This window comes from Harmonia axyridis, chromosome 5, assembly GCF_914767665.1.
Source record: "Harmonia axyridis chromosome 5, icHarAxyr1.1, whole genome shotgun sequence".
NCBI classification, from domain to species: Eukaryota; Metazoa; Arthropoda; class Insecta; order Coleoptera; family Coccinellidae; genus Harmonia; species Harmonia axyridis.
In genome coordinates this window covers 14,437,086-14,461,830 of record NC_059505.1, presented here as the reverse complement: position 1 = coordinate 14,461,830, position 24,745 = coordinate 14,437,086, and the positions used below count along the sequence as shown (strand labels likewise).

At 34.8% G+C, this 24,745-nt stretch overlaps 3 protein-coding genes and 1 long non-coding RNA gene across 4 annotated transcripts; 3 read left to right on the top strand and 1 right to left on the bottom strand.

The window, feature by feature from the left end:
• Positions 1 to 209: 209 nt before the first annotated feature.
• LOC123680569 (serine/threonine-protein kinase Nek8-like) lies at positions 210 to 9,956 on the bottom strand. Its single transcript, XM_045618535.1, has 5 exons — positions 9,798 to 9,956; positions 5,504 to 5,759; positions 4,689 to 4,849; positions 2,664 to 2,814; positions 210 to 524 (listed from the first exon to the last, which is right to left on the bottom strand). Exons 1-5 carry the CDS (start codon positions 9,866 to 9,868, stop codon positions 318 to 320), a joined length of 846 nt encoding a protein of 281 aa, XP_045474491.1. The 5' UTR covers positions 9,869 to 9,956; the 3' UTR covers positions 210 to 317.
• Positions 9,957 to 17,365: 7,409 nt separating this feature from the next.
• LOC123680265 lies at positions 17,366 to 18,055 on the top strand. Its single transcript, XM_045618068.1, has one exon. The coding sequence runs from the start codon at positions 17,366 to 17,368 to the stop codon at positions 18,053 to 18,055; it is 690 nt and encodes a 229-aa protein (XP_045474024.1).
• Positions 18,056 to 19,523: 1,468 nt separating this feature from the next.
• LOC123680576 lies at positions 19,524 to 21,429 on the top strand. Its single transcript, XR_006747529.1, has 3 exons — positions 19,524 to 19,649; positions 19,708 to 19,884; positions 19,957 to 21,429. It is a non-coding gene; the product is annotated as an uncharacterized LOC123680576 (long non-coding RNA).
• Positions 21,430 to 22,272: 843 nt separating this feature from the next.
• Positions 22,273 to 24,497, top strand: LOC123680575 (transcription elongation factor 1 homolog). Its single transcript, XM_045618542.1, has 3 exons — positions 22,273 to 22,329; positions 23,296 to 23,493; positions 23,958 to 24,497. Exons 2-3 carry the CDS (start codon positions 23,378 to 23,380, stop codon positions 24,088 to 24,090), a joined length of 249 nt encoding a protein of 82 aa, XP_045474498.1. The 5' UTR covers positions 22,273 to 22,329; positions 23,296 to 23,377; the 3' UTR covers positions 24,091 to 24,497.
• Positions 24,498 to 24,745: the final 248 nt, after the last annotated feature.

The following is a 24,745-nucleotide window of genomic DNA, read 5'->3' as shown; positions in this document are numbered from 1 at the left end:
CAGCAAAACATTATCGAATTGTTGGGATCGAAAAGTCAGAGAGGAAAATGATTGAACGACTGAAACTTCTAGTGCTCACGCAAGTAATTTACAGACACTTTATAGGACATGAACAAGTTTCACGGAGGATTCTGAACATTTTTCTTCGACGATTCAAATAATTTTATCCTAAAATATTGGTGAATTGGCACATTTCCAAAGAAAACGTCTAGTTCTCATTAAGTTTATTCTCATTAAAAATGTAAATCATAGTTCAATAAAAATATCAAACATCAAAGTCAAGTAATTTCATTAAAACATTCACAATCAACGAAAATCTAACTGAAGATGCAGCCTAAATTGGTCCCTAGAACATACATACTGGGAAATACATCTGGATAGCACATCAATGTTTTTGTATCAGGTCTTTCGGCAGGGTTGAGTTTCATTGTGCTTCTTATTATTTCTTGTATTTGTGATCCATAAGTGCATATATCCACCTTTCTAATAACACCTTGAGTAATCGATTTAATAACTGCGGATAACTGAAAACATAGACAAATTTCTATTAGATATTTTAATTTATTTGAATATTTCAATTAAAAGCGCAGAAATTTATTGAATCTATTGAATGAAGAAACAACTAATTGAAATTTGATGAACTGAAATATGATGAACAATCTCCAATTGACAAAATAATTTTGTAGTCACCCTATGACCCAAATACCAATTCAGAGAAAGTTTGTCGATGGAAAGAACATTATATCTTCAATGGATTTCCGTTGATTATTTAAAACCCAGCATCATTTATTGCTTCCTTCGGCAACTTCAATACCGAAAGAATTTCTTGGGGGTTGCTTATCAAAGATTACCATAAAATTCGAATTTTATTGCCACGAAGTACCTAGTTCAGTAGTTGAACACCAAGATATAAAAATAATTTATTATTTCTTTGTAATAAGTATCATGGTTGAACACATCCTACAAAAATATTTCCTAAAGCCGACAGAGTTACCGACATATGCTGGGATTGCTCGATCATAAAAAAAATTGCAATGGACTAATTTAGTGATGTTGGTAATACTATATTTGACACGATAGAATTAAAATATAGAGCAAAACTGATAAATCAGTGAAAAAATTTTGAAAATCCATCAATAAATGACTGAGAAATAGAAAAATTAAATTTACGTATTTTAGCGCGGAACGTCTTTGGTCTCCGACTCGTCTGTGACGTCACGCCACTTGCCTTTGATCGCTACACCATAAATTACGTTTAAATACTTAGCCGCGCCTAGGCTCTCGCGCCGTTTGTAGTTGTACAGTATACTTTCAAATCGAGTTTTGTTTTTATGTCACCATAATGGAAGAAGGCTTCGTGAAAGGACAAAGTGACAATTTGCCTAAAATATGATAGATATATTCGCAGTGATGGAGTTTTTTTCTTCAAATCCATCTTATGTCAGTGCTGAAATAAAAGAAGTTAAACTTTTCAAGTAAGTATCTACTTTTGAGTTTGCTTCATCATGGTTCAACTTATAACGATGATCTTCACACACATATGAAGTAGTTTTAGGTCCAATTAAGTCACGTCTCATTAATTTGCACCACTTCTTCCTTTGATTCATGTCATTTGGTACATGAAAAAACAATTTATTTTTAATTGTCGTGCTTGCACACATAGGCACAATACAATATTTGTAGGATTTTTGTTTATTTCAGCCATCGTGTAACGAACAAAACACGACACGAACGGCACAAGTGATTGTACACCAATGAATTCGTAAGCACTCTGCGAATACCAGTCGCCTCGTGTAAGTGGCGTGTCGTCAAATACTAGACGCTGCGTACTATGAAATTATTCTTCCAAGCGCAACTTCAACGTCCCATAACTTTTTCATTTCTAGAGATATTTCAATGATTCTTCCACATTTTTGTTTCATTTTACTCAAATTTTTAGAATTAATCCTTAACAAAAAAATGAAAACTAGTCCATTATGCTAATCGGAGAAGGTTCCGAAGCGATAGAAACGTCTGGCTTCCAAATTTCCGATTGAGTAACAGATTTCTCAAACATCAATCTGTGTCATCATTATTCACGTGTTTGATTGATCGGAGCAATGTATCTTTGTCTGATATGAAAATGTTAACAAAATTATATGAAACGGAGATAGCAATAGCCAACGAAATAACCCTTCAATGTGATTCCAAAATATTTCCATATTTCATTTTTTTATACATCCTACAACCTGCCTACACGAACACAAAACGTCCTTTAATAAATTTGACATGGTGATTTTAAGTTCAGAAACACGATTTCATCTAGACGATGTCTGAGAGGAATAATAGAGACTCCTTCAAAGAAAATTGAGATTATTAAGACAAAGCAGGGTGGGCCTTGCCATTCACTTGTACTGAAGTTCTGAAGAACTGCAAGTTGAATTCCAACTTCACATTCAAAATGGCTTATTGAGAGTGTTTAGACGCCGAGGTTGGTATTATCGAGTTCACACGTAAGCGGAAAATTTAGTGATCTGCTCGGAGTCATGATTCAAGTGAGTAAGGTCATGGCTTACACAGTAAACCAATTAGTCTACAGTCCACGATGTAAAAACAGAGGTGTGTCATTACTGCTGAATATAAGAAAATTATAGATAAACAGTTATTATCTATCATATGCTTACCGATCCTTCGAACATCCTTTCTCTCATGCATAGTTCATATAGAATACATCCCAATGACCAAATATCAACTTTATTGTCATAAGGCTGCTCTTCACAAAGTTCAGGAGCTAAATAGTTGCAAGTTCCAACAACAGTCTTCGCAAAATTATTCCTGGAAAATTATGTGAAACGTGATATATTTCATAGCAATAACTAATTCATATTCCGGAGACAAATTTCATATGCTCCAGAAAGTGATCACGACTAGGAAATGCTATGCTTCTTATTTCAAATGAATATACACGGGCATTAAAGTTCTAAAGATTATAAAGTCAATATTGTACGGATAAGAGCAGATGAAGACATGTATTCTGCTGCCTTGAAAAACCTTGTCAAGCAAGTGTATCATCTCCGAGCTGATTCGGTCCTTGAAGACCATCGAAGCCTACGTTAATAAGCAGAATTGTCGCATTTGAGTCTCGGAAAATCCAAAAATCATCGTTGAAGAGCCTCTCTATGCTCAACGTGTGATTTTTGGTGCGGTTTTATGACTGGTGGTGTGATTGGAGCTGACTTATAATAGAATGAGGCTGGTGCTATTGTAATGGTGAATGGATGATTAATTATTTTTTATGGACATAATTGGAAGATATTGAGGTGGATAACATTTATTTTCAAATAGGCACTACGTGCCACACAAGTAACGAAAGGTGATCACATTTAGCCACTGAGATTTTCTGATTAAATACCTCTAGACTCTTTTCTTTGGGGATACATGAAAGATAAGGTATATAACAATACTCCAATCCCAGACTCATATTCTATTTTAACAGATGAGGTTTGCCTCCAATAAAGTTTGGCAATGATTCTCTTCCAAAACCTTAATCCTTCGAATTGATCGAACACCTTCAGGTTATCAACGAAACAGGCATAGATATCATGGTTAACGTCTCTGGCACGTTGAATTAAAACTTGTATACTGAACAGTGCATCTTGAGAGTCATTACGAAAACTGAGTCATTACGAACTGAGTGTACCCTATATTATTTTCACAAGTTTTAAATGTTCTTCTGTGGATAATTTTCAGGAAAAGCTTAAGAACATGAATGACAAGACTGATGGTGTGAAATTCTTCGAAATTTTAAGCGTTTGACTTCTTTGGAAGAGTTACGAAAGTGGTTTTGAGCCATGCATCAGATATTACTTCAGAGGAATAAATCTTGTTGAACACATTCGTGAGCCATTTTATATCTTCTTCTTGTTTGATTAGTATCAAGAAGTCTCCTCTGTTTTTATCGGGTTGGGACCTAGATCTTTTCCATTTTCAGGTTTTTTCCCTTCTTCCACAGTTATAGGAAGAACAATCTCAATAGTGTTAGTAAGTGGGTTCATTAATTCCATTAATTAATTTATTTTTGATCTTTTTATTATACGCCAGAAATTCATTCTCGATATTTTCAGGTTCCTTAGATAACCTTGACAGAGACGATCCTGAATAGATCATATGTCTCAACTCGTGAACTTTCTTTTCAATTATATTTTCACGTGTTTCTTCATCTTTGATTCTACGTTTGTTTGACTACAGACTACTATCATCAAAGTTTGAAATTGTGTATGATAATGGTAGCATTGGCAGGTGGAATGACATAAAGTGCTTTCCAAAAATGAATCATGAATCTGTAGGTACAGAAATATAAGATCACCGTAGACAGACGAGTACCATGTACCCAAAAGGATTGGTGCATGGGCGCCCGAAGAAATTTTTCTCAGGGGGGGCAAAATGAAAATTTTTCAAAAACGATAAGGCGTCCATGATTGTCATTGAAAACCGGAAAATTGTTGAGAATCCATTGCTTTCCTTTTTTCCATGCCCTTTGGATTGTGAAAGTAATATTGAGGGTGTTCAGCTGAAAAATGAGGCAATCAAAATCTTAGGGGGGGCCATGGATTGGTGTAATGTACCTTATGATTAGTCATCATTGATGTTGAATAATTTCTTCAACTTGTTGAAGAACGGACGTAATAAGATAATTTGTTTCAACTTACTTAACTGATAAAGTCGAAATTCCAAAATCTCCGATTTTCACAACTTCTGCTTTTCCTCCAGTCAAAAATATATTTTCACATTTGAGATCCCGATGAATAACTTTTTTTTCATGAATATGATCCAGACCCATTATAATCTGACAAAAGTAATTCATAACCCTCTGAAAAAATAGAGAATAAAGAAGCGAATACAATTAATAATTCATTTGCATAGCAACAAACAAAATAATTTTTCTTTATTCATCTTATAATGCAGTTCCAGATATAAAATCTCCTATAATTCGATTATTCATAAATGAAAATGATTATATACAGAATGTTGTTTGTTTAGGGATGCGTTCAATAAACATTAAAATGGTTCAGAATTTATGATTTGCATATTCATTTCGAAGAAGAGTAATGGAAGCTTTATAACTTCACCTGTAGAGATTGTTATCTCTATAAATTCTTATCAAGGAAACTTACTGGGAAAAAATTGAATGGAATTAGTTGATAAGCCCTAAGGATGGAGAAAGACTGTTAAACTAGTGGAGGATAAAGCACAATTTTGGATAAAAAGCATTGGCAGAGAGAAAAAGATGCAGTGACAACATCACTATCAGCATAGCATACGACGTGGGTACAAATAGAAAATAGGCATAAACTGTAAGAAAGAAAAAGAAGACGTCTATTACAAAAAGATTTTCATTTGTTGATATATTTTGCAATAGAGAGAAAATGAAAATTTGAGATTTATATATTATAGATAATTAATTTTTCAAAGATAATAATACAAAAAAAGGAATCTGAAAACGATGATCCATAATGTTGCTTACCTGCGGTGATAAATCCTTCTTCCGCTTGTATAAATAATCATGTAGAGTTCCTTTTGTAGCATATTCCATCATAATATAAAACACATTCCGTTTTGAATAGCTATCGTAATATAATATAACGTTTGGGTGTCTTAAAGATTTCAAAATAGCTATTTCATTCTTTGCAGCTTTCAAGTCATCGCCTTGAAGATTGGTTTTTATTTCTTTCATTACCAATTTTTGCTTATTATGTTTCTTCGCACAGAGGTAAACCGTGCTAAAAAATCAATAATTGAAATTAATTATGAATTCGAAAAACTAACCAATCGAGACAAAGTTTTGTCAGGTACACATCAATTATTTGATCAAAAATGAATTCTTATGATGTATACAGGGTGAGTGCCATTTGAAATAAGGAAGTAGTAGTCTGTTTTCAGTATAACCGGAAGTTGTAGAGATCTGAAAATATTTTAGGAGGAAGATAATTGTCTCAAACTCCAACACGCAAATTTTCAACAAAAAATTTTTTTCACACCTAATAGACCATCGCGGTGAATCACCCTGTATACTGCAAACAGTCTTATAATACTATGTGTTTATAGAATCAAAAATGAAGAAGGTTTTTTCGAGAAAAACTTTCTGCAGAAATAATAAAAAAAATGTGATTAATCGTCGCTACCATTTTTTTCATAAGAAACCAATTAACTAATGAACCGTTGAGTTTTCACCCAAAAGTAATGTCATATTGCTGAAATTATCATCAAAAGAACTAATGATGAAATAATATACTGGGTGAGTGTCATTTGAAATAAAGAAGTAGTAGTCTGTCTCCAGTATAACCGGAAGTTGCAGAGATCTGAAAATATTTTAGGGGGAAGATTATTATCTCAAACCCAAACACGTAAATTTTCAAAAAAAAATTTTGATCAGTTTTCCATAAACTCCTAATAGGCCATCGCGTGAATTTCCCTGTATACTGCAAACAGTCTTATAATAATATGTGCTTGCAGAATCGAAAAATGAAAAAGGTTTTTTCGAAAAAAACTTTCTGCAGAAATAACAAAAAAAATGTGATTCCCTGTCGACACCTTTTTTTTTCATAAGAATCTCATTAACTCATGAACCGTTGAGTTTTTACTTAAGGTATGGCATATTGCTGAAATTGTCATCAAAAGAACTATCTTATGATTCATTAATATACTGGATGTGCTATTTGAAATAAGGACGTAGATCTGAAAATATTTTTGGGAGAAAGATTATTGTCTCATACCCCAATATGCAAATTTTCGGCACAAAATTAATGATTTTTTTTCCATAAACGTCTAATAGACCATAGTCCTGTATATACAACAAAGAACATTTAAAAACAATAAGAAAACATTTCATAACTTTGTGATCATAATAAACAGAAAAAACATTAATATAACGTGGTACAAACTATTGAATCAAAAACAATTGTTGTGTATGGGAAATAAAAATCAGATCTTTTCAACTACATAAATGAAATTTAGTCAGGGAAATAATACAAAAAAAAAACAAAAACATGGGGTAAGTGTACACCGCTTACGAATGCAAATCTCACAGATGGTAGCTCACAGCTAATAGATTCGTGAAATTTTTTCGGAAATTTAATGTTTTCGCGGGCTGCTAGCATGGTTTCATTAAGGGAAAGAGTACCGAAACGGCTGTTTTTGAACTCACATGCAAGATTTTCGAATCACTTGAGAAAGGAGAGGTACCCATAGCTATCGTGCTTGAATTGGCCAAAGCTTTTGATAGTGTAAATCATAAACTTTTACTCTACAAGTTGAGTGTTCACGGCATAAGGAACAAACAACTTAAATTAATTGAGAGCTACCTTCAGAACAGAAAACAAAAAGTCGTTGTGTTTGACGGAAAACGTGATCACCTGTCTTCAGAGAGAATTATCGAATTAGGCGTGCCGCAGGGCAGTATCTTGGGACCATTGCTCTTTGTTATTTTCATCAATGACCTCCCTAACATATTTCTTTCTGATTCCATCAAGTCCTTGTTATTTGCGGATGATGCGGACATCATCATCTCGGCTTTGAACATTTTTAGTGGTATAAGAGAATTTAATGATACTATGGATAGAGTAAATGAATGGTGTATTGAAAATCAGCTTGTGATTAATAATGATAAGACCCAATGTATTATTTTCAAGACTGAAAGAGCAAATCGCTACTACCCAAAAAGTATAACCTAATACTGTAGTATCAATCAGTGAATGTGTTAAGTTTCTGGGAGTTCATATAGATAGTTTCATGAAATATCATAGCCATGTAGAAGAAGTTAATAAGAAATTAAAATCTGTCATTTTTGCATCAAGGATTCTTAGAGATCAAGTTGATGTTGATGTATTAAAAACGGTTTACTCTGCTATGTTTCACTCACAATTAAGTTATGGCATCATATTTTGGGGAAGCAGTTCTAGAGCTCATCAGATTATGAGAACGCAAAAATCGGCCTTGAGAGTAATATTCCGTCTAGGTTTCAGGGAATCATGTCGTGGTAAGTTCAAGCAAAATAACATTTTGACTATCTATGGATTGTACATTTATAAGATATTGATGTTCATGCATAAACACCAGCATTATTCCTGTAGTCATTTAAATGTTAATAACACTAGAAGAATACATCCATTTAATTTTCCGGTTCATTCTTTGTCTTTAACTGAAAAGGGACCGGCATATATGGGTATTAAACTGTTTAACAGTTTACCAGTGAACATTCAAAGGTTATATGGTCATGGGTCTTTCGGGAAGTCTCTTTATTGGTTTCTTTTACATATTGAGCCATACAACAGTAGGGACAATGTAGTCAATATTTGAAATTTTTTTTTGTTTTACTTTTTTGGATGACCTGTTTTCCTTTCTACTTTGTATATATGGGAAACCAATAAATTATTGTTATTGTTGTTAAAACAAGGGGCGACAAAGCGGATAGATAAAGGAAAATATTAAATCTGGGACGTAGCTGACTAGATATACTCGGAGTGCAATAAAAGTAATATATTTAATGCAATAATAAACTCATAAACCGTAAAAGGGTCCGTTTTTTCACTGCGATGCCGATTTCAAAGAACAATGAGATTATTATTGGTTCATTTTTATGGAAAAATTTTCGTTCTTCGTGTTGGCGCAGTAATTGGCCACTAGTAAATCCACCTCCCCCTTATATCTATATCCTTGTTCATCTGTAATTTTAGTCATATAAAAAATATCTGTGATGATTCAACAAAAAAAATCATCAGGTACATTATACAAGGTGTATATATATTTCAACCGAAGGCCAAAGAAAAACTTTTTTCATTCACTATTTTTTCTAATTTGATTTTATCTTACTAATTATAGCGGGCATTCTGGAGTTGACCGGACTTTGATGAAATTTCATGTTAGTAAAAGATTCATCACATCAATAAAAAACTATATTCGGAAAATCATTTCCTTTGATTCCATTCCATTTGCGAGATATAACTGAAAATTATATTTTTCAACAGCGTGTAATTTTTACCAAGCTGAATAGGAAACAAATCACCCTGTATCATTTTTTGGCACTTGTAAAATCGATGAAAATGAAACATAATGTAAAATTTGGGGTAATTTTTCGGATGTGTTAATTTTTTAATAAAATGAAATTATCTTAAGTAGAAGATGTAGTTGTCTCATAATAATATATTATGTATTCAGCGTCGAAATGAAAATATCATAAATTTTCCTATTTGGATAATGGATTCTATGAATATTGCAATCATCTACAAATACGTCTAATTGGCCTAATCATATGGGTATAATTTAGATGAAAAATCATTTCTTGTTTTTTATTAATCATTATTTTATTCTCAACGAACTAATAAATATTATGAAAAACTAGGAAATAAATATCATATAATGTATATCTTCTCTTCGTGAAGAAGTAGATAAAAAACATAAAATAATTGTCTGAAAATTTGAGATAATATACCTACTCAAAACTTTTATAAATATACACAACAAGTCAAACAATAAATTAATAAATTGCATCTAGAAATAGAACATCACTCGATTACTGAATTTTTAATTATCCTTTTGAAATGTTGGTGGTATAGACTAGTTTTTTATTATTTACAAATAATTATATTTTTATATTGATAATTCTGAGAATGAAGTTGTTGTTATTTGTAATGTGGTTCATAGGAAAATATCCTCAGCTCATTCCATTTGTTATTGATGGCTTGAGAAAAAAATAACCTTCAAGGGGTTCGTAGATACGGAGAAATAAATTCCATTCATATTTTATTTCAATAAGAACTCACCCAAACATTCCCCGACCCAATTCATGAAGGACGTCATAAAATTTTGAATCTACTGCTGGTTCGGAAGGCATTTTTTATTTTAGTTTTGTTATTTTCATGAGACGAATATTCACAATAAACTGAATCAAATTATCTTTTTCTTTGTTGAAACATATGTTGGACGGAAATTGTTTCGCATTCCCGATTATTAGAAGATGTAATGGCTAAAGGCCACCACCGATACCGACGCCAAACGTACAGGGTGATTCACTTATCTTGGAAACCTCAATTATCTCAAAAACGGCAGAATGTTATTTCATTCTGTAAACGGCGTTTTCCATAAATCAATGTTGATTGAAGTCGGCGAAAAAAATTAAGACGCCAGGCGTCGCATCGCTGTCAATTTTTGCCAGGAACATACCTTTTTTGTTATACCGTTCGAAAGATGATTTTAATTCTAATTTTCTTTCAAATACTTTCAAATATTTTCCCATTTTGAACGATATGAGGCGTGTTTTATGTTAATTCCTTTCCTTTTTTTGTATTGTACAGGGTGGGCAAATTTCGATGTTTTAGCATTATAACTTTTAAACCAGAGGAGATAGACAATATCTGATACCCTATTCTTGTTCTCTTTTTCTCAAAAACTAACAAGAGTAGTATTCATTTTTGGCCAACTTCTTTTGTTTTCGAGTTATAAGCGGTGTGCTCTTCTTTCTAACAGGGTTTTTAATTACGAAGCTATGGCCCAGAGTTATATTTTTTCAAATGGAAACACTAGATTTCTGTGTCATTTTTTGAGAGCTTAATTTTTCCAGATCTCAAAAATATATCTCGCCGTTCCTTGGACCTGTTCGTCACCTCCTAGGAATTTTCTCACCTTCCTTGCAGTACCTAAAAGAACAGCTTTTTGCATTATATTACTAATATACTCTTCCAGTACTATTCCAGTTGTTGAGATGATAATTGGATAGTTCTCGTTGATATCATTTCCCACTGACGCTTAATCTGAAATTCGAGGTCCCTATATTTTATAATTTTTTCGACCTCCTTTTGACGCACGTGTTGTTATTTGGTATTGCTACGTCTTTTGATGTTTATCGACTAGTAGAATATATGGTCTGTTGTGAAGAAGCATATTAAACACAACTAGAAAAGGTTACGCACCAATTCTAGGAATGCGAAATTGTCCTACAACTCGAGTTGTGAACTATACTTTTTGTACGACCGCAATCATTTCCATAAAAACTTAGGCAAATCCAGAAACTGGTGTCAAATTGCAACATAATTATGTAACGTCGAAAGATTATTGGCTACGCTGGCTGTTATTAATTCGTTTCTTTGGCAACTACTAAAGGTTTTATCTTATTGGTTATTTGCCGTGCGATTTACTTTACATATGCTACTGTATTGGTTGTTGATTGTGCTCTCTGTTTACTTTGAAGTAAACCGCACAGTTTTACGTTACACAGTGCCCAGTGGCGTACCCAGACATACGCCTTGGGGGGTGATAAAGAAAAAAAAATTTCAATTTTTCCTTCTTTTGAAGAAGTTTTCCAAAGAATTTTGCTCACTCATAATAAGGGGGATATATCCCCCTTATCCCCCCCTTGGGTACGCCACTGACAGTGCCTAAAAATATAAGCAGTTAAATAGTTGGCGAGATGTACAAATTTCGTCACTTTCTGTAAGGGGAGTAGAAAAAATTATAATACCTTTGATAACCAGTAATTATTGTCTCATGAAATAGTCTTGTCAGTGGCGCACTCAGATATAAGCCTTGGGGTGATAAAGAAAAAAAAAATGTTATTCGAGATTGATATTCACCTGTCGAAGTGTCAGCTGTTGTATTCAAACGCAAAAACTTGAAGAAGTTTTCCAAAAAAGTTTGCTTACTCATAATGAGATTGATATATGAGGTTGTGACATATAATAATAATAATAATAATAAGATCTTTATTATTATTATTATTATATGTCACAACCTCATATATCAATCTCATTATGAGTAAGCATGTAATGGATATAATGGATATTCCTCCTGGGGGGCATATAATGGATATTCCTCCTGGGGGGGGGGGGGGGATATATCCCTCTTGGATACGCCACTGAGTCTTGTCAAATAGCATTCGGGCATTCAATTTAATGGGCGAAAACCCGTTAATGATCTCTTTTCGAAATTCCTTTTGGACCTCTAGGCTTAATTTCAATATCTACACAAATTATCATCTACAATCAAATTACTCCTATTTATTTTTTATTATTTTGGATTCGAAATGTTTCCTTAAATTTGCTTAAAATATTTCTACCTTCCAAGTAACTGAAATTCTATTCACTATTCTATACATCAAGTTTCATAATGCCACAATGAACTAAATCGAAATTAAATGAAAGTAATTCCATTTCAATTTTTTTATTTTACTGATTTTTTTTTATTTATTGAAAATTTACCCAAATGTATCAATGTATCTTACAAAAATTATCAAGATATTCCCTGAAATTAACTAAGTATATCTCAAATTATTTTTTTCAGATAATCCATCGATTTGCTGAGCGTATTTATAGGGTTAATATCTCAAAGCCATTTGCTCAGCAATAAATAATAGTTACAGCAAATGTTTTTAATTTCAATATCCTTTTACGGGCTCAAGTCGACTGCCATTTTGATCAAATATCTTTATAACTCAAATATAAAGGATATTCCACTTTAATAAAATGCTGTTATATTTCGGAAGGAAGTTACATTCATCATATTAACATTCGAAAAAACAGAACCCCTTCATTAGTGGTAATTTGAAACAAATAAAAGTCAAAAGTTGAAAAAAATATAATATAATGAATTAACAGTGGGTAATCAAAAATAAATAAATATACATTAACAATAAATAAATAAATTATCATCAACAATGAATGAATAAATTAGCATCAACAATGAATTATCAAAATACATACCATCAACAATAAATAAATTAACATTTAGATAAATAAATTACTATCAACGATAAATAAATAAAATATCATCAACAAAAAATAAATCAAATAACATGAAAAAATGAATGATTTATTTTTCTCCTTTACATCCAAGATACTTTTCCCCAGCATTTTCATAGGATCTATTAGTTCTTCACCAGGGGAAATTTAAAGGAATTTAGAAATTTTGTGTCATAATTTCGTTTACCTGCATGCACCACCAGTGCAAGGAACACCTTATCTTTTTACTTTTTTACTACTTACTATTTAAAATTTTGAAATCCAAATTGTTCATCAAAACAATTTCAGATGAAGCCAAATATTTTTCTTCTCACAAATTCGTGGAAAAATATAAAAAAAAAATAATTTGGAGAATGCCTAAATACAAATGACAGATATCTCAGGTATTTGTACTGCCGTACCTGGATAAAAATGTCCCTCAATTATTCATAGTATAAGCTTAATTTTTTTTGAATTTATCACAGTGATTAATTCATCTTCCATTGAAATTGAAAGAGAAATGAAAACATATATATATACACCAGAGTGCAACTACTAAATTTTGATTTTTCTTTAAGGACAATTAATTTTGGAATTATTATATTCAATTCGTCAAGGACAACACTTTCAGATGGAGGAGGTTTTGATAGAACAAATCATTTAGGATGTGATGCAAGGCCACAGCAACCGGGGGGAGGAAGGGAAGCAAGAGTGAAGAATTAGATTGTGATCTGAGTCTTTTTTTTTGACAATATACAGCGTGCCAAAAAAGTAACGTAACTCGTCAATAATTCTTGTACGAAGAATTATTGAGGAAAATCCTCGCACCCGTGGATTTTTAACATCAAAAACAATTTATCGTTTCCTTTTTTGAATTTGATATTTATCAACCCCTACGCCCCGCACCCCTCTACTTAATTCTTTCAAACGATAATATATGGATTATAATACATCAAATGAAAGGTAATTTGATTACCTATTCAGCGATGTGGCTAAAAGTAGAATTGGCTGTGCCGTTTTTTATTATTATATTGAAAATCGATGAATTCGTGGAATTCCCTCAGTAATAATTAGTGAAAGAATAATGGTTACTCTCTAATCAGAAATTGTAAATTATTTCTTAATTTTTCAATGAAAAACGGCACAACCAATTCTACTTTTAGCCACAATAGGTAATCATATTACCTTTCATTTGATACATCACAATCCATATATTTCACCAAAATTGGGTGCGGGCCGTAGGGGGTGAGAAATATCAAATTCAAAAAAGCATACGATAAATTGCTTTTGAAATTAAAAATCGACGGGTTCGAAGATTTTTCTTAATGATTGTTCGTATAAGAATTATTGACGAGTTTTTTGGCGCGCTGTATACTCACTATTTTTCGTATATATTTAAATGAGGGCACTAGAATCCCTTTTCCCCCCCTCGAAAAACTCTAAGCTAAAGGCCTGATGTGTTGTAAAATCCTCTTCTCAGTACGAACTTACTGAATATGATAACATTAAGTCAGTAAGTAAGTAAGGTAGATATAAACTGAACAATATTTGGATTAATATTCCCTACACTTTACCCTCAGTGAATGAGTGTGTGGTTGATTGCTTGATTTACCAGAATGATCTTCTGGCTCGAAGTACTATTAACGAATGTATGCTTGATTTACGGATGAAGGAGAATAAGTATGATTTATACTTGTTTATACTTCAGACTAAAAATGGCAATATAATTTTTTTTTAGATTATCATAAAATGGTATATGTATTTTGAAAAATTCGATTCCCTTCTGCCAAAAGATTTCATGATCAGAATCTTCAGTTACCGGTTTCCTCAAGGACTTTCTCTGTATGTTTCGAATGTTTGACATATTGACATAATCGAATAACTTATCTAAAAATAATATCAGATCAGCAGTCAGCTGCCTCGGAAGATAAATTGAATTCATCCTTGATATCTGTGAAAAAAAAATACGTTTCAATATTATTTAGAGATAAAGATGGCTCTTTGATTAGTCATGCAGAAATTAAAAGAATAAATTATCATACAAACAGTTTTTTATCGTTTGTTGCAACTCATCCCATCTTGAAATTCTCCTCATTATACTTCCTACGATATTGCTGAACACCTATGTACACAGCTTCTTCTTCATTTAGCACAGATCTGTGTTGACGGGTTTAATACATCTTAATTATAGAACTGTAGGGCTCCTTTCACATAGTGATGCTCTCGCTCACGAGCTAGTGTTTTGCTCATACATGCAACCCTTTGTTACGGAGAGCCGCATGGCTTTTCTGATAGGTACTACATAGTACATACAACTGTTGTGAGATTTTATTATCGCGGTGTCACGCATGTGTGCCGTTGGAGAAATATACTGATTGACAAAGAAACTGCAACACCCAGAAGGAGCTGTTTAAATTAAATTTTCTTTTTTTGGTAAAACATAGATATTATAGCAAGGAGTAAATGATTGAATTTCGAAAAAATAGTATATTGTGCAACAAGTGGGGAAAGTCCAACTTTTCTCGCGAGTGTGGAAGTTTTTGGCACGATCCTGAAAGGCGAGTGCCGCAAACACACGAGCAAGAAAAGGACTTTCTCCACATGTTGCACACTATACTTTTCCTACAACTGCACAAATTTCAATAATTCAAGTAATGGACTTGAATCGAATCAAAATGGCCTTCGTTGACAGTATGTGCTAATTTATTGAGTTTCCATAGAAACGACTCAAAAGCCCAATTTCATTGGTCTACCAAGCGAGGTGTGGGTAAAGTGCCGTAAGAAATAATAATAATAAGCGTATTCTGCATAGCTTACTCAATTGCAAAACTATGTATAGCTCCTACTGTGAGAAATCACAGTATGAGCAATACATAGTTTTGCAATTGAGTAAGCTATGCAGAATACGCTTCTTTTCATAACAGTTGTAGGAAAAATAATTTATTGGTTCATTTTGACAGCACGAAAAGCTAAAATTCCAAAGTAAAGACTCATGGAAGGTATCTAATAGCGGATTTCCGTTCACCAGTTTTAACAAAGGAATATCGCCTTATACTACTTCTTGGTATTCTGTGTTCTAAGATGAAAACTACTCAACCGGAACATTTGTAGTCTCTCCTCGTAAGATGGTCGAACTCACCCAAAAGGAATATTTTTTACTGGCTCTAGCTAGAGACTAAATTACCCACATGGGCAGGCCAAGAGAGATCCTCTGTAATCACAATATTAGTTTAATGACCTTCAAATTGATCTATTGCTGATAATTGGTTCAGGTCAGGGATGAAGGAAATCAATTAGATGAACATTCTGCTGACGTTTCGATTCAATTCAAATCGTCTTTGGGGCTCTGAAAGAGCAATACAAGGATATTATACAATAATACAGAATGGCCAACTTAAAACAAAAAGAAATCGGGGATCCCGAACTTGAACAATTATCAACTTTAATTGCTTATCTGGTGGTGAGGGAGGGTAGTAGGAGGAAACTTTTTCGGAAAGGTTTCTCAACTCAAACATCATGCACAGAGCTCTTACTTTATCAGATAGTAGTTTACATGATCATAATATGATGAAGATTAGATACTTCCTCGCTCTCGGGGGATTAGTCGACCCCGGCCATGTCAAGATCTGTGCTGGCATAGTTCACCGCAGCCTCCTCGGGGCGAGAGTTGGACAGTGATCGATTGACACTGACAAATGCGGTGCAACTCTCCCCATACCCTGCTGTAGTGTCGTGGTTTGGGGTATTGCACCGGGTAAACGATGCCAGGCATGCATGGGATCAATACTCTCATGTCTGATATACCGACATGTGGAATCTAATGTCTGTGGTCATGTCTCGCGAGTACATGACACATGCCGGGTGATTTGGTTTAACCACCTGAGCCAAGTGTATGAAAGAAACAATAAAAACTTTCCCCAAGACAAGGTGGAACAGCATATGCCGAAGTCTGCATGGCTAGTGGGAAGATCTAGTCCTGAATATCCGGATACCAGGCGACCTCTGGTTTAATTGGCCTTCCAGGAGCATGCGGGGCTCTGCCTCTGGTCACTGAAATCCCCTATCTACTCGTGGGAATTGATATGGACCTAGTAAATGTAAAAGAAGGGCCTGGTACTAGCCCTAATGTGCCAATCACTGAAGAAGAACAAAACCTCATTCAGCCTGAGGAACAGGGCGCAAGTCCTGGCCCCATGTCTGAGGAAATGCTGCTGAAGAGCAGCGATGAATAGGTCGTAGCTGGCCTCGAAAAGTTGGCGGTAAGAAGACCTATACTCTCTGGGGCTGCTAGGAAGAGGATGAAGTTACTCATAAATAAAGGGATGGCGCCTGATGAAGTCAGGAAAGGAGCCTCCAAACCAATTAGTCCCAGACAGACTACAGGCCGCGGGACCAAGAGGAATAGGTCAGAGGACGGCACACCTAAAGGCAAAGAGCCTAAGAGTGCTGAGTGTGAGATTCCGAAAGTCGCACAGTCCTCAGGAGTTTCCGGGCTCTAGGAGGCTTCCAAAGTTCAGTCCCCGGGAGCTTCCAGGGCTCAGCCCTCGGGAGCTCCCAAGGCTCCTGCACAAGGTGGGCCCACCTAAAGCCAGGTTGCTGCAGGTCTGAAGGTGGGTATAATGGACAAAAAGTATCCAGAGGTGATTCTAGAAATAGACCAACTGAAGGCCATCAAGAAATCAATCATGGAGGAAGTCATGGCGCTGGGAAAAGAGGACGCTATAAAGCCTAACTTCCAGCAATCACATATAAGGCCAGGCTGGCTTGATCTGACATGCTTTGATAAAGCCACTGTTGAGTGGCTCAGAAACATCCAGCCAAAATTGAAACCCTGGGAGGGAGCTGACTTGAGGATTGCTGAAGAGGCAGAACTGCCTCACCTGGAGATCCTAGTTGGCTATCTCCCAGAAAGTCAGGATCTCTCCTGCGAGGAAATTTTCAAGCTGGTTGAGAACCATAATGAAGGGCTCAAAACCTCCAGCTGGAGGGTCCTTCGAAGGGGACCATCAGGACCCATGCACGAAATCGTCATCTCGGATGATAGAGCTTCGGTCGAAAGACTTCGAGCACAAAATTGGCGAATAAATTACCTATTCGGCCAATCAAATCTTCGCCTTAAGGGATCGAAAGCAACGGTGGAGAGGAGAGAGGCACCTCAGGCCTCAACCTCTGGTCCGGAAAGGCCTAAGGGGGAGGAAACGGAGAAGGTGGTGAAGCCTCCAGGCAATGAAGAGGCCACCAAACCGACCAACAAGTCTGGGAGGAGGGCTGTGCCGCAAAGGCATGAGACGGGGGGCCCAGCGGAGTAAAACCTGCGGTTCGCTCCGAAGTGCCTAGCGGACATCCAACCTCATAAGGGGCAGATGTCTGACATGCCTTCAGATAAACCTCCAGCATTCGAAGGCAGCCTCTAGTGCCTTAGGGTACGGCCATGGTGAGCCGCTTCTCGCGTCTCGCTTTATCGCGTCTTGCTAGCGGGTAATAAACATACGAAGAAATGATCTGGTATGGACATAGTGCGCCTGCTCGCCCGCTTCCGAGTGCTCAGCCAGCTTCTTCTCGCTTTTACCGGAATGAATTACTAATTCTTTTCTCGCTTGCCGGTAAGCCCGCTCGATTGATTTCATAAAGGAATTTGGACGTAGTAGTGAATAAATATCGATAGGATGGACATTAACAAAGAAATTTTGATTTCTAAAGTGTTTTTAAACAGCGTGATATGGGATATTGTTATTTTATATTATTTTTTTTACTTATTCAATATAATTTTTGTAAGAGAAAATTTGATGTTTCAATTACAAGAAATTCATCTACATCTTTCAGTCGGTGGAAATTATATGAGTCGATATATGGCAAATGAAATAAACAAATATACTCAGGGTACTGAACCAATGAACAAAAATATGAAGAGAATTAGGGTAAATGCACTGGTTCTCGACCATTCCGTGATTTGAGATAAAATAATAATTAAAATATATCATGTAGTGCAAAATATTTTCGCGGTACGTGTTCTCGACCATTCTACCCTTCCAAGATAGTTTGCATAGTAGTGGTATAGGTCAAAGTTTTCGCGCTAAAAATTAGTTTATAACCGTCTTTCATAGGAAAGGGTTCTTTCTCGTCCTCTCTCAGAAAAGTGCTTTGTGATATATGACCAGAAAATAGTAATTATTTCTTATTTTAAATGAATTATGTGTGTATATTTTGTTCCATATCAATTATAAGATATTTTTTCGAGTGTATTTCAATCAAAAAGCAAATAAATGTATATTTTTTTGTTCAATATTCGGCGGTCGCGAACTGGTATTGGAAAATTTGTACCTTTTATTTCTCGACCAAATTCTTTGTTGATGAAAGTTGCACCACTGTTTTTTTAAACGATTTTCTATTAGATTCAAAATATACTTAAATGTCAATTCTTGCATGCGGAAATTTTCGAAAAATTTTTCTGGATGGGCCGTCAGCTGTTAAAACAAGGTATGATATTCACCAACTTTTTGACGTGATCTATTTATTTCATGAACGTCAGTAGACCTTCCATGTTTTAGTTTCAAAGAAACATAATCACTAGCTATTAAGATAGCCAAAAGATCCTCACGGCATAAATTCATGATGAAAAATGAATTATGCTGCAGCGGCAAACACAACGAGACGTTTTGACGAGCGGTGCACTATGACCACCACCTGCTACAATCTAGCAGGTTCACCAGTCGCCGAGAGCTAGTCTAATCAGCCGCGATAAAGCGAGACGCGAGAAGCGGCTCACCATGGCCGTACCCTTATGCTGGAGAACGTCTAGAAGGCATATTGATATAGGGCTGATACAAGAGCCCTGGATAAATGGAGGCCAAGTGGAGAGGCCTACCAAACAAAGTATATCAGACGATATACTGCGATAAGTCAGTAAGTTCAAGAGCCTTGATAATACTCAGAAGGGGACTAACTTGTCTTCCACTTACAGGGTTCCTGACGAGGGATCTTGCTGCGGCATTGGTTTCCAGGAGACGCCATCAGCCCACCACCGGAGGAAGTACAACGCCTCATCGAATTGTGCCGCAGGGAGAAGAAACAATTGATTCTGGGCTGCGATACGAACGCACACCACAAAGTATGGGGCAGCACAACATAAATCATTGAGGTGAGGATTTGCTTGATTTTCTATTTTCTACTAACATAGAGATAGTGAATTAATAGTCCAACCTTGGTCCAGATTTGGTCCAGTTCTGAAGGCACTGCAGGAGGCATGTGACGACCGAACGCCCTGACAGGAAACCATGCTAGCACTCAGGAATTATTTTGTTTTCAGTCAAAAAATCGAGCAATTTATTACAAACAACTCTCTCAGCAATCTTGGATATGATAGGAAAGAGACTAATGAGGCGGTAATTACTCGGGCATAGTTTGTCCCCCTTTTTGAAAACAGGAGTTATCCTAGATATTTTTCAAGCAGATGGTAATTGACATTGTTTTAGTTTCACTTTATACATTTATTGAAACACTTCTTGTTTTAACTATTTATTTTATTATTATACAAGTCTGTAGTTGTTGTAGTCTGCACACGTGCTAGTTCCGAGAGGGACCTAACCTCTCTCATCTCGAGGTTGTTCGATATTCTGTGGTCATAGAATATTGCCACAGAATATCTTTATCTTTTTACAAAATACAACATTTACAATATACAACAGACATGAGCTGAAGGATAATCTTATTAAAACAGTTATCGTCAGTGGAAGGAATGTGGAGCATTTTTTCAGCAATCCAGAAGAGAAATTATCCCTACCAAAGGCGGCAGATGGATCCAACTCAGATAAAAGTTTCAGTATTTCTTCCTCATTGATATCAATAGATTCGAGAGAGGAGAAGTAATGCAGGGCAGTGGGCCCCCTGTCTCTGTAGGAAAGGAAATGGTGAAAACATTGGCGGAGCATTCTGGGTCACTAGAACATAGACCACCTGATTCATCTCTGACACGAGGAATTGAAACCTCAGAGCTGAGAGTGTTTCGGATATATTTATAAAATTTTTTCCGATTATTGGGTTGAGCAAGAAATTCATGAAACAACTTTCTTGCGTTCTTAATTTTTTTGCCAAGTGCATTTGAGAAGTTGCGATGAACACGATAGTCCATCTCAGATCCATTACGAAGATATTGCTGCCATAGCTTCCTTTTCCGTCGCTGCATGGTGATGTTCCCATCAGTTATGAATCTCATACTCATGTAATGTATTAGTGCAATGTGTAGATGGCCTCGCTGCCAAGCACACAAAAAGAAGAAGAAAAAGAATGTGTTAGTGATCTGTGGTCGCCCCCATAATCATCCATAATGCAGTGATGTCAACTCTGAGGATGTGTCCCCAGGTTTAGGGGGAAATTATGGTTTTAGGGATTAAGAGGGAAATAGGGAATTTCTAGGAATTATTAATTCGAAATAATAATTGATGATATTCTTGAAATAATGAATATTCAGTCAGATTGAAGGCATTAATGGAGACAATATTAACAGACAGTGGAGCATATTGCTCTTGATTTTTTGAGTGATGAAGATAAAAAACTCGTTTATGATGAGTGTAGATGAAATACTTCACTGGAGTTCCGGAATATAAAGATATTTGTAATTTTACATATTATCCAATGGTAATGCTGTTGTTACAGTTGTTACAGACATTAAATGTAAGAAGAGAAATGAATTGACCATATTCACCGTCGCCATATTGTTATGCGACAATACCAACTACCCAGTGTTCCCAACGAAGAAATATTGAGTTTACTAGAAAAATTCCACAATATAAAGTTTCTAAGTGAAGTTTATGTGTACCTTTTCTGGCTGCTACGTCAGATAGGCTTGTTTGGGACAATATTTTGCAGAAATTTCACCTTTTGGAAATAAAAACATTAGTGAAAGGTGGTTTTCTGAACAAATTAATTATGGCCAAGTGAATAAATGAAGGCTTCGCTTCATTTTTGGAAATAGTCAGTGGAAAAATAATCTTTATGGCTGATAATATTTTTGATATTAGCGGTATTTTTCTAGTAAACTCAATATTTCTCCGTTGGGAACACTGGGTAGTTGGTATTGTCGCAAAACAATATGGCGACGGTGAATATGGTCAATTAGGCGGCGAAGCGTTAAATGCTGTTGCCATTGTGAGATTTTCATCGGATGAATATTGTCAGTCATTTGAAATATCGCCCGATCATTTGACATTGATGGGTACCAGAAATTTATACAGAATTAATGATTAATTAAGCTTTGTATAACATATATTATACTTATCAGAAAAATAAATATTATTATATATATATTTTTTTTGATGATGCATTATTTATTTATAACCCCTGTCTGTCTAAATAATTGAACTTTAAAACTATTTCTGGCTAAGTAAATGAAATTATTTGAATTTTTTACATTTTTTGAACAAATCTGGGGACTTCTGAGGAGTTCAATTTCATTTCATTTAGGGATTTCTAGGGATTTTCCGAAAGAAATTTAGGTACTTTTGACTTGGGAGAATTGACATCACTGCCATAATATAGTCTATGGTCGGCCTCCATTAGTCTGTGTCTCTACCTCAGTCAGTGTCAGATAGGGATGTGTGGTTCGTTCAATTTCGACGACCCGGGTCGAACCAGATCAATAGCTCTGACGACCCGGTTCAAAAGACCCGTTCAATTGACCCAATGGTTCTTTTCAGCTCACTAGCTCAGATCGAACCATGCACGATTTGCGCATGATTCAAAGATCCGTAGATCTGGTTCTTTCGTTCCTTCTTTTCTTTACCTGGTCAAGTTAAGGTTAAGAATGTTTTTGTTAAGTTAAGATCACCTTTGTATTTGTGGATCGGTATGTTTTTAATAGGATCGAGAATTCGTGATAATGATATATTCGAGACATGATAATAAACATAAAGGAGATAATCCATTATCAAGAAGTTATAAGTTACCGAATTGGCCGAATATAATGAATTGAGTTGAGATCTGATCCATGTAATGATTATGAAAAAATTTCATAAACCAATTTATGTCTCGTTTAAATTGAATGATTGCGGACTATTCGAGGTTTTAGCTACTAATAAATCATGAATGTATAGTTTTAACTAAACCTACATTCATGTTTCTGAAAAATTTTTATCGAAAAATAATAAACAATATACATTAACACATTTTCAAGATATCATAATTGGTAATAATCATGAGAGGGAGCCATTACAGACAGTTACTATCTATCATTTTTGTTCAAAACCGGGTGCCGACTGCCGAGCCGATGATTCATCTGCGAAATTGATGTATTTTATTACTACCAGATGTTTCTTTGCGGTCAACCCATCCGAAATAGTCTACCTAGACTAGAATAACGAACCATTCCATGGATCTTTCGATCTTTGGGACCTAAAAGATCCACAGATTGAATGAACTGAACGTGAAAGTTTGACTCATCTGGATCGGTTCGAACGAACGAATCATTTTCAGCGAGACGACCCGATCGAACCATTCGTTTTGAAGACCCGGGTCTTTTGATCCGTTCGTTCGTGAACGACACATCCCTAGTCAGAGTCAGGCGCTTTTCTGCAGTTATCAAAGTTGTTTGTTGTTATTATTATCGTTATTTGTGGTTATTCACTAAACAGTGTAGTATGGGTCGTAGAAAATCTAAAAGAAAACCGGCACCTAAAAGGAAAGCTATAGAACCTTTGGATCAACAATTCAACTGTCCTTTTTGCAATCACGAAAAATCTTGTGATGTGAAGATGTAAATAAATTTCATTTTCTATTTGTTCATTTAATTTGATTTATGAGAGTATATTTGCCAATTAGTTATTACATCCTGAAATTGAGTGTTCTGATCTCATTAGAACTAGATTTTTCAAACTGTCAAATAGCCTATTGAGTTATCCCTCAAATTAATAAAATTAAAACATTTGTGGGAAGCAATTTGCAAATAGTCTATTTAATATTTATGAATTGATAGAGGTGTAGAAGTTACCTGTTTAGTATATTAAGTATATTTCAGATTTGAATATAAAAGGTTTTATTTGATAGAAATATTCACTTTATTTTCTATACGTTCAAGAGATATCTCTCATTTCTCAGTAATATAAAAGTTTTTAGTTTCTCATCTTATGTCAAGTCATTGTTGACATCATGTTTATGTTATTCCCATTTGATTATATATACCTATCTGAACATAATTAATTATTGATCATTACTTTTCAGGGATAAGGGCAGAAATACAGCAAGAATAACTTGTAGGGTATGCTTGGAAGATTTTCAAACAACAATCAACTTTTTGTCAGATCCGGTAGATGTTTACAATGATTGGATAGATGCTTGCGAACAAGCAAACTGATTTTCATAGTTTTTTTGAAATATGTCTATAATTGCCGATCAGTTGGATCATCTATTTAATGATGACTGTGATATTTGGATAAATACTATGTATTGACATGGAATGAAATGTACCCAAGCTATTGAAGTTTGATGCTCTGCAATATATATGTCTTTAATTTAAAAAAAAAATTGAATTTTCATTTGTTTCAGGGCTATATATTTTTATTTACTTTTTACCAGTAAATTTTACTTTTTATGATGAATTCCTATCGAGAAAAATTTTTTTCATTTGCTCTTCACCATTAATCAAGTTTTCAAACTGATATATTACCATTAGTTGATTTAATAATAATTATTGTCATTAATAAATGTAATTGAAGCTGTAATAATGTTTTTCTCATAGATTAAAGTGTTCAAGAAAATCTATTTTTTGGTTTGATGAGGTTTCAACTTTTTTTGTTGTGTTAGGTGCTCAAACATTAAAGTTTTAGTACTCCCTACAATGATGGTTTGTAGATTCGAGTTACCATAGAATTAATTTTCCATTGTTATCAAATATAACGTTTATGCTACAATCAACTACATTATTATTATAATTATATAATAAGATGTTTATATGGAAGAGCCAAATAGGATTCGACCGACCTGAAGATAGCAGCTATTTTTATCCGAAC

Bases quoted from the DNA above. Each gene is read 5' to 3' on its own strand.
- LOC123680575 (XM_045618542.1), top strand. From the start codon at position 23,378: ATGGGTCGTAGAAAATCTAAAAGAAAACCGGCACCTAAAAGGAAAGCT. The intron at 23,494-23,957 runs GTAAATAAATTT...ATTACTTTTCAG, and splicing joins AAATCTTGTGATGTGAAGAT to GGATAAGGGCAGAAATACAG.
- LOC123680569 (XM_045618535.1), bottom strand. From the start codon at position 9,868: ATGCCTTCCGAACCAGCAGTAGATTCAAAATTTTATGACGTCCTTCAT. The intron at 5,760-9,797 runs GTGAGTTCTTAT...TTGATTTTTTAG, and splicing joins TTGGGTCGGGGAATGTTTGG to CACGGTTTACCTCTGTGCGA. The intron at 2,815-4,688 runs GTAAGTTGAAAC...ATAATTTTCCAG, and splicing joins ATTTCGACTTTATCAGTTAA to GAATAATTTTGCGAAGACTG.
- LOC123680265 (XM_045618068.1), top strand. From the start codon at position 17,366: ATGGACAAAAAGTATCCAGAGGTGATTCTAGAAATAGACCAACTGAAG.